The sequence below is a fragment of the Harpegnathos saltator genome, unplaced genomic scaffold, assembly GCF_003227715.2.
Source record: "Harpegnathos saltator strain DR-91 unplaced genomic scaffold, Hsal_v8.6 scaffold321, whole genome shotgun sequence".
Classification (NCBI taxonomy): domain Eukaryota; kingdom Metazoa; phylum Arthropoda; class Insecta; order Hymenoptera; family Formicidae; genus Harpegnathos; species Harpegnathos saltator.
The window spans coordinates 12,831-22,559 of record NW_020230119.1 but is presented as its reverse complement, the minus strand read 5'-3'; the positions used below and the strand labels follow the sequence as shown (position 1 = coordinate 22,559).

General features: G+C 57.0%; 1 protein-coding gene across 1 annotated transcript; it reads right to left on the bottom strand.

Moving 5' to 3' along the window:
• Positions 1 to 6,946: 6,946 nt before the first annotated feature.
• Positions 6,947 to 7,585, bottom strand: LOC105182614 (histone-lysine N-methyltransferase, H3 lysine-79 specific-like). The gene has a single exon (XM_011140173.1). It carries the CDS (start codon positions 7,583 to 7,585, stop codon positions 6,947 to 6,949), a length of 639 nt encoding a protein of 212 aa, XP_011138475.1.
• Between the last annotated feature and the right edge of the window lie 2,144 nt (positions 7,586 to 9,729).

Here is a 9,729-nt window from a genome sequence, read left to right as displayed (position 1 = left end):
GTCGCGACGAAAGGGAGAAGAACACGATCACGGAAGGAGGATCACCGCCGTTGCGCCGGCGAAGAACTGGACGGTCACTTGGTTCGGCTTCTGTGGCGCGAAGCCGATCGTTTTATTTCGTCATCGTACAAACGATGGTTCGCCTCTCGTCTGGTGCGTTATCGCTGCGACGTTTTTCACTAACCGATTGAAAGGAGATCCGCGCAAGATTGCCTGTCGCAAGGAATTCCGCCGGTAGCGGGGACCGACGGGTCCGATCCGACGCCAAATGGTATATCGCTCAAAATTCCACCAAATTCGTGGGCGCCAGGTATGGAGGCGGCCGTACTACCGATCCTCGCCAAAGTCACCAAAGTTATGGCCGGATCACAATACTACCAGCTTCCCGCCCGTGCAGGACCGACTAGCTTCCCGTTATTTAAGTCGGAAGTGGGCGGGGTCGAAAAATAGAAGTCGACTACTAACGCGGTCTCGTCTGTTTGTGACATGCACTATATTTACAAATTAGCCTACGCAGCGGGCGAGGCGGCTAGCCTCCGCTCACCCGATCGTCTCGCACGCACCAAGAGCTCGCTGGTTCGAGCCGTCGTCGACTTCCCCGTCCGACGGGCTCCGCCAAGGATTGCCACCGCGACCCGGTAGTTGGCACCAATGTCTCGGACCGCAATCTCCGGAAGGGAGATTCGGGCACTCTCGCAATAGGCGAACACGGTTTGTGAGCTTACGCAGCAGCTTCCTTCTTCTGGTCCGGCTCCATGGCTGCGAACTTCGCGTCCCTTCGCCGCTTGCTCACCGTTCGTTCATACTTCCGTGCTTTCGCTCTCTCGCCCGCTCGCCTGCTCGATCTCTCCCTTCGCTCGTTCTCTCGCTCGCTCGGTCGCTCGTTCGCTCGCTCGCTTAATCGTCGCTTCGCTCAGTCGCTCGCTCGAGGTTCCCAGACGGAATAGGACGACTTTGTCCTGTTGTCGCGGGGACATCGGCTCGAAGGTCCCCCACTCGCGGGACCTCCCAGGGAGCCTTGCGCGGTCCCGCCGCCGTGCCCCGCCGTCTCGTCGAATCTTTCCCTTGTCGCGACCGCTGTCGCGCCTCCCCCGCATTCGCGGGCACCCCGCTCTCACGGGGTTCCGCCGCCAATTCCCAAATCTAGCCTTAATTATTTACCCCGTAACGGGCGCTTCAAGCTGCCACGTTACACTCCCCCCCCAAAAAAGGACCGAGCCCTTCGGTCTTGGGCTCGACCGTCACTAACTCTAGCCTCCGGCTAGCGTTCCCGCCCGGGACGTCCGAGCTGCCCTCCGACACCCGGATGCATCCCGACCACCCGAGCCTGAGCTTCGAGCGCGACCGCGAACCTCAGCGGCGGTAGAGTTTGGCCTCTCCCAACTTAACCCTAAAATACGCTCGCAACTTAACCTAATTGTGTCGGGGCCCAGCCTCGACCAGCTCCCCCGGCGTCTGTCCCGCGGGTCCGTGTCCCCGCGTCAAACGAATCTCCCGCGGCACGTTCCCGAGTCCGGGCACAAATGGACCTAGGCTCCTCCAATAGTCCCGACAAAAAGGACAATCTCGCAAGGTGGTCTCGGCCTGGCCACATCGGAAACAGAATTGTCCTCTCCTCGGCTGCGGGCACTGTCCATATTTATGGTCCCCAGCTCCACAATTGTAGCAGGCCGGCGGCCCAGGGTTCACTCATCCCGGCGTCGTAGCCGGCTCGGGGCGCGTTTTCGCCTTCAGCTCCTCGGCCTCCCTTTCGAACGCTCTCAGGAGGCAGCCGCGTTTGCGACGCGCCGCCCGCTGTCTCGGCCGTCGATGCCGCCGACGCTCTGGCCTTGGCGTCGTCTCCCCATCCGCCCTAACGCAGGAAGAATCCAGTCTCAAACGGTTGGTAGGGCAGAGGCACTCTACGCGCGCATTCACTAATCTAGTTTTCGTTGTACCTCGCTCAACGGGGTCGCTCTGCCCCTCATTTTTTTTTTTGATGAGGAGGAAATCCATCATGGATCCTCGGGGAAGGGCCAGGGTTATGCCGGACTCCTACCGGATAAAACCTCCCCGGGTGGCGCTGCGAAGGGACTTGAATCGGGGCCCCGGTGCCGTGTAACTGCAATCGGGGCCCCGAGTCCAGGTGTTGCACCTTCTATCCCTGAGGGACAGGTGGCGGAGGGGGGAAGCCAACCCTATGGTTCGATTCGACCACCGCTCCCCCAGGGGAGGGGGGAAGCCGGCCCTAGGGCTCGCTTCGACCACCGCTCCCCTTTCCCGCCCCTCACGCCTCATCTCTTCGGTCAGGAAGGGGGAAGCCGGCCAAAGCCCGCTTCAACCACCGTTCCTGACCAGATGAGGCGCCGCCAGTACATGTTGTGTGGCTGACTAACCCACCGTATCAGCCAGCCACCCTACGTTGGGAAGGGTTGGTTGGGGCACCGGGAGTCCCCGCCCGGTTACGGAGGGAAATAATCCCCTAGCCGCAGGGTTTCTCCCACCTCCGCAGAGGAATGGGATGGGGGGTCCTAGCGACCCCCCTCCTGCTGCATGCCCAACACATTTGTTGGGCCCCGCATTAAGGGGGTGGAGATGTGTTTTACGTGATGATGGATCCATCACCAACGTACTCTCCCTCCCTTACCGTCATCCGGCTTCTTTTTGGGTAGCCGATGCGTTGCGGTTGGATGGCCTGGTTCGGAGCCTCGTCCTCCACTCCGCCCTTTCCTCTTCCGCAACTGTCCCCATCCCTGATGAAGTGGGGGTGGGCATCGTTGACATCGTTGCTGTTGCTGTTGTCGGGGTCGCAACCAACAACGCTGCCGATGCTATCGCTATGGGGGCCAGTCGCTGTAGCACGACTATCGGCACCCCTCTATCCCTTATGAGGGCTCCTAGTTTCCCTCTCCAGTTCTTCCTCGTTCTCCCTCTCTTTATTGGGGGAGCAAGGGAGGAGGGGGAGGAGATGGTGGTGGCTGTCCCCCCAGTCGCCTGAGTTCCTTCTCCTCCGAGGAGTCTGCGTCCCCCTCCCTGCTCCTGCTCATCCCTTCCCTCCGCTGACGGTGGCGGTCCCTCCGTCTCTTCCTCATTCCTCTTCCTTCCGCTCTCCTTCTCTCTTCCTCAGCCTCTTTTTGCTTCATCACGCTTTCGCAAAAGGAGGTAAAAGCATCCCATTTCTTTTCGCCCCCCAGTATCGCACGGACTACACTGGGGAGCGAGAGGTCACGACCTATCTCCCTTTCCACAACTCCGCGCTCATTGCTCCAGGCCGGGCATTCCTGGAGCGTGTGCTGCGCGGAGTCGTGGCCATGCCCGCAGTGGTGGCAGGCGGTTGTGCGCTCTTTTCCTATGCGGCACAGGTACTCACCGAAGCAACCATGCCCGGTGAGCACCTGTGCCGCCCTGAATGTCAGGGCCCCATGGGCCCTTCCCACCCATTCGAGTAGGAAGGGCCGGACGGCCTCGACGGTCCTCCTCCCGTACCTGGCATTGGCCAAGTGTCTTTGCCATCTTTCGAGGAGGATCCGTCGAGTCTGGTGCTTCATTTGCCTAATTGCCCTGGCGAGCGGTTCATCTGCCCCCCTGTTTTTAGGAGCTCACGCTTCCTGTCGTACATACGTTTGTACGACAGGGCCATGAGCTCCATGGGGGGCATGCTCGCCAGGACTGTCGCCGCCACGCAGGAGACGGTGCGGTAGCATCTGGCCACTCTGACCGCTAACCCCCTTTGCACTCTGCGCATCCGCGCTTGCATCGGGCGACTGGCGGCCAGCGACTCGGCCCACACTGGCGCTCCATACAGCGCCACCGAGTTAAACACTCCCGCGTGGAGGCGATGTGCCTTCATGTCTGGTCCCCCGACATTGGGCATTAAACTGCCCAATCTGATGGAGACCATCCTGAGTCGAGGGACCAGCCTGTTTAGGTGTTCTTTGAAGCACTAGGTGCCGTCCAGAGTGAGGCCCAGATACTTCATCTGGGCCTCTATAGGGACCCTGAATTGTCCGATCTTCACGTGGGCCCGGGGTGGCTTCATGCCCTTTGCATGAAAAAAAATCGCCTCGGTTTTCTTCTCTGCCACCACCAGGCCCAGGTTACGGATGGAGCACACAACCGCCGCCACCGCTAAGTTCGCCGTTTGAACGGCTTCCCCCCAGTCTCTCCCCCCGGCTAGGACAAGTGTATCGTCTGCGTAGCACAACGTACTACAGCCGGGGGGAGGGCTGTCCGGAGGACTAAGACGTAGCCAATGCTCCAAAGTAGGGGCCCCAACACTGATCCCTATGGGACCCCACGACTCATCCCCCTCTCTCGTACCGTGCCATCGTCGTTCGTCCACATGAGACGCCGACCCCGGAAGTAATCCTTGACGACGGCCGTGAGGTAGGGTGGGAAGCGGAAATAGTTCCTCATCGCCTGCACCACCCTACCCCAGGGCAGGGTGTTGAACGCATTTGTGATATCTAAATATATCGCAACTGCCACCCTGCCCTCCTACACTATGGCCGAGAGGAACCTCAGATGCAATACTGCATCCACGGTTGATCTTCCCTCTCGGAAGCCATATTGGCCGTCGCCTAGTTCAGGACCCTCCAGGGACACATGCCTCCTGAGGCGGGCCGCTATTATGCGCTCGAAGTGCTTGCCCGCCTCATCCAGGAGGCATATGGGCCGGTACGCGGAGGGGGAGTCCTCCGGCTTGTCCTCTTTTCGGAGGAGGACCACGTTAGCCCTCCCCCAGATTGGGGGAAATTTCCGTTCTCTAAACGCCCTCGTGAAGAGGTGTGCGAATCTTTCGCTTGTGTAGCCTGAGGCCAAGGTGAGGATACGGCCGGGGATACCATCGGGTCCTGGAGCTTCTTTCCTGCTCTTGACCCTTTGGTAGCCTCGGCCACCTCCTCCTCGGTGAATCCCGGAAACTCCTCCTGTTGTTCGAGGGATGGGGTTATGTACGGGGTGATGGGGTTGTCCTCCCCAACCGGGAATAGGGTTCCCATCACCCGTCTCAGGAACCGGGAGTCAAGCGTCTCCATTAAAGGGGGCGCCCATGGTCTCAGCTTCTACATGACCATCCTGTATGGGCGCCCCCACGAATCCGCATCTAGCGAGAGGAGGAGGTCGTCCCACCCCTTTCCTCTGGCCACCCCTATGACGTCTCGGAGTTCCTTGGCAGCTCCGCAAAACTCCCGCCGGGCGACCAGAGTGGCCTCAGGGTTAGCGTTCCTTTTGTTTCGCTCCGCTCGGAACACGCGCCTCAGATGGACCGACCTCCGCCGCAACGCGGTAATCTGGTCGGTCCACCACTAGGCACATCGTTTCGGGCAGGCCCTGACTCTGGACATGGAGGCATCGCACGCTAGTGCGAGTACCTGCATAATCTCCATGACCTCAGAGTCAAGATCCTACCCGTCCTTCTATTGTGGCCAGGTGGAGCCCATCAGGGAGATCTCCAGATCTTCCCTGCTGAGTTGAGCTAGCGCCCATCTACCGGGCCGGGGTCTATCCACATTGCGAGGCCGCAGGCCGTCGGGGGCGACGGACAGCTCCATCTCTATGATGAGATGATCAGATAAGGATTCGAGCTCGTCCGCCATCCTCCAGGTCCGCACCCTTCGCAGGGCCGAGGGGGTTGCCCAAGACAAGTCGATAATAGACTCCCCCATCGACCCCACGAAGGTAGATTTTTTACCATCATTCAATATGTGCAGACCCAGGCCCACGGCCCAGTCCGTCGTTACCTCCCCCCTCCTGTCATCGCGCCGGGAGCCCCATAGCTCTGATTTAGTGTTGAAGTCACCGGCGACGATGACATGGCCTGGGAGATGCCTCTTTATGGCATCCCCCATTTCTTGGAGCCTGGACTTATATTTAACCAAGCCCAGGCTCTTTGCTGGGGGCAGGTATACCCCGATCACGGTGATGACTCCCCACCTGACCACTACGAATCCCCTTCCGCGGTCTAAATACTTCGCGGGGGGTGAGCTGTCGCTTGCCTTCCATACAATAGCGACAGAGCCCTCCTCGTCCCCGAACCATCTATGGTTCCTGGGGACATGATGGGCTCCGCCGCTATACCCAGACCTGCACCGCGCTCCGTCATTGTATATTCAAATAATGGTAGAGCTTGACGGGCGCGGTGCAGGTTCCCTTGTAGCAACCTATTGTCCATTATTCTGGTCAGTTATTACTACGACCTTCTCTCCTGGCTGTTCGCCATCGCTATCCTCTCTTTCTACCGGTCTAGACCTCTTCTCCGCTCTCTTCTCCTCCACCTTCATCTCCCCGTCTTCAGTGGGGGTCTGAGGGGGGGTGTAAGAGGGAGGGAGGTTCTCCGTTTCCTTTGGGGAAGTGGAGGTAGGGGTTCTGGCTCGAGTTCCTGACTTACCCCTCCCTCCACCTCCCTTTCTTCTTCATTTCCTTTCCTCTTTTCCAACTTGTCCTCTGAGGATGCGGGAGGGTCTTGTGGTGGCGGTGCGGTCACCATTCCCCCTTCCGCCGCATCCCCAGGGATTTTCTTTTTCCTCTTGGGGGGACGACAGGATGGCCCCCCCATTCTGTGGCCCGGTTGAACGCCAGCCTCTTCGCATATGACACCTGACTCTTGCATTGCAATCCCGAGCCAGGTGCCCAGGTTCTCCACATCTGTAACAATTTGCACTTCTGTCATTGTTACTTTTACAATTTATTTGTACATGCCCTGTTTCTAAACATCTAAAGCATTGTAGGGCCCTCGCTTGCAACAGCTCCGCTTTAGTCTGCGTCCATCCTATTCTTATGTTCCCTGCTTCCACAATTTTCTTGGCCGCCGCAAGGGGGCATTGTACCCATAGCGTCCTGTAGTTGTTCCAGGCCACCCTCATTCTCCCAGTCTTTATTTCATCTGCCTGGCATTCTGCCTGCCTCCCATTTTGGCCACTGCTTCTGCTGCTTCATTCTCCGAGGTTGATATCTCCAACCTCTTGAGTCAGAGTTCTCCCATCTTCTGCGGTCTGCTTACCTTTGTTCTGTCGGTTAACACTTCTTTGAGCTTATCTGCAAGTAGGTCCGCCTGTTTACCTTTTTCCTCTCCAGGTATTTCGAGTACCAGAGCTCCGGTGGCCCCCACTCTGGTCTTTATCTTCTCAATTCCGATTTCTGTCAGGTCGATCTTTCTCTTCGCCTCCGCTAGTAGGTCCTTATATTGTCCCCTTTCCGCAGTTATCGTTACTGCCGCCGTGTTAGGGACTCTTCTCCTAATCTTTTTCCCTTCCTTTCTTTCAATATTTACTACCTTTCTTATTTTCTGTCTTTTCTGTTCTTCTTTTTCCTTCTTCTTTTCTCTCCTACCCACTACTTTTGACATTTCCTTTTGTGGTGTAGGTGTTTCCTCTTTACTAGGTTGTGTTTGATGTTCCTTCCTTTGTGATCTCATGGATGGTAGTTGAGGGTAGTCTTGCATGTTGTTCCCATGTTGTTGTGCAATTCTTTGCTCCCCCAACTCTTTCTCCATTTCCTTCTTTTTCTTAATTCCTTTGCCCTTGTTCCTTTTGGTATTTTTCCCGGTCCCTTGTTTGGGAGTTTCCTTGTCCTGTGATGCCCATTCGCTCGAAGCTTTGAACACCATTTTCGATATTTCTCCTTCCAGTCCTTTCTTTCCTTTCTTTGTTGGTTCCTCCCTCCTTTCTAATCTAACTTTGTTATCAAGGAGGATGTCTTCCCTAATCTTGGGGTGTCTCTTTTTTCCTTGCGACCCTGGCTTCACTAGTCCTTTCCCCCACTGGATGTCTCCTGTCTTTCGGAATCAATCCCTTTTGGACTTCAATGACTCCTATCGGGATCTCTTCCTCCTCCATCATATCCACCAGGTGGGGTAATCGTCCTTTCCTTTTCCTCTGCGCGCATCAGAGGCGAGGGAGCACCCGCCATGTGTTGTGGTGTCCCCTTTATACTCTGGTCCGCGTTTCCTAGGTATTCGGGGGCAGGGAGGATACCGTTGTATATAGCGGTGCCTCCCTTAAACTCCGAAGCATCTCCTTAACCTCCTCCAGTTCTTTCTTAACTTCTTTTAGCGACGTTTTCAGATTGGCATTTTCAGTTGGCAACTCTTCGATCAAGTCCAGATTATTTCCGCACTTGTCTTGTGCCATTTGCATGGCCATAACAATTAGCTCCCGCTGTTATTGCCGCTGCAGCATCTCTAAGGATCTTCACATGAGTACCTCTTAAATTCTTAGACTTTTGCGAAAATCCAAGAATCCTGGTGGATGCTTCCAGTATCGACGCAGTAATATCTCGGAAGGGGGCCTTCTCTAGATGTTCGGTTAATCTGTTAACTTCTGCTTTGTACTTTCTGTTCGAAGTACAGTCTTGGAATTCCTCCATTGGATTCTCCATTCCTTTCAGAAGTTTCTCCTCCTTTTTCTGTTCCATAATGACTTGTTTTCTTGCCATAAATTCCTTTTTCAAACGGTATTCCCTCGTTGTTTCCTTTCTACCTCTACCTCTGGTAGCCTTTTCAATAAGACGTTCTTCGTCCGTATTATCGTCCTCATTCTTGAGGATTTCCCATTTCCCTTCCTTTTTCCTTATGATTTTTTCACCGTCATCCGAATCCTCTTCTCTGCAGGTGCCAAACGATGTCGAATCATCGACTTTTATAGGCGATCTTGATCTATCACTGTCATAGGTCTTTTCCGCCTTAGTCATTTCTTGAGACTTTCCGCTCCTAAGACCCTCCCTCCTTACCGTTACCTGGCTTTTGCCGGTTCGGTTTCTCATGTCCTTGGACTTAGCCTGGGTCGTCGTATTTATTTCCGAGTCCGATGATTCATTTATTGAGGAGGATGATATGTCTGTCATTGTGGTTTAGAACCCACAACTCTGCACGGCTCCGGTGGCCGGGCATGCCCGCATCCCCCCGGAAAGGGGAAGCCTCCGAGTTCCCCCAGAGGAGCACCATATGGCACGGGCCGACGGAATGTGTCATCGTCGGCACAGGCCTCCCGCCCCCTACACGCGCCTTAACCACCATTTCTGGTGGCCAGACCGCTTTCGGGGGTCCCACACCTCCGACAATGTGGGCACCGTGCAGAGCGCCGCCACGCGGGGGGCCCCATGGAAGGAGGTAGTTCACCGGTGTCGCACCCCACCTGGAACGCCTCCTCAATGGCAGCCAGCGTGCTCGCGCCGCCCGAGGGTCCGCTTTAGGGTGATGCGATCGCATTCTCTCGGGCACAGCACACCGGGGCTCCGGCCGCGCCTCGGAATACGTCCGAGCGGCCAGGAGCACCCCACCACCCCCCAGGTACCGTGAGGGGTTCCAAACCCTCACGGTGTGCAGACCTGAGTGTGAGTACCTCTCTCCGCCTGGCCGTGGCCAGGACGGATGAGGGAGAGGATCATTCCCTTTGGCTGCCGGAACACCGGCGTGCAATGCCTCCGGGGATGATTCCCCTAGATGGCGCATGAAGGTGTCTCGACCCCGACCTCGGAATACGTCCGAGCGGCCCGAGACACCCCTCCACCCCCCGGGTACCATCGGGTGAGCCTTATGGTGTGCAGACTCGGGTGTGGGATTCTCCATTCGCCCAGCCGTGGCTGGGACGAATGAGGGAGAGAGGTCCTCCCCTCTTCGGCTGCCGGAGCACCGGCGTGCAATGCCTCAGAGGGTGGGATCTCTCAGGACGCGATAGGGTACCCCGACCCCGACCTCGGCCCCGAGCGGCCCTATCGGGTGGGGAGCACGGCTCAGACCCAGGTCCCATACCC

Bases quoted from the DNA above. Each gene is read 5' to 3' on its own strand.
- LOC105182614 (XM_011140173.1), bottom strand. From the start codon at position 7,585: ATGGTGTTCAAAGCTTCGAGCGAATGGGCATCACAGGACAAGGAAACT.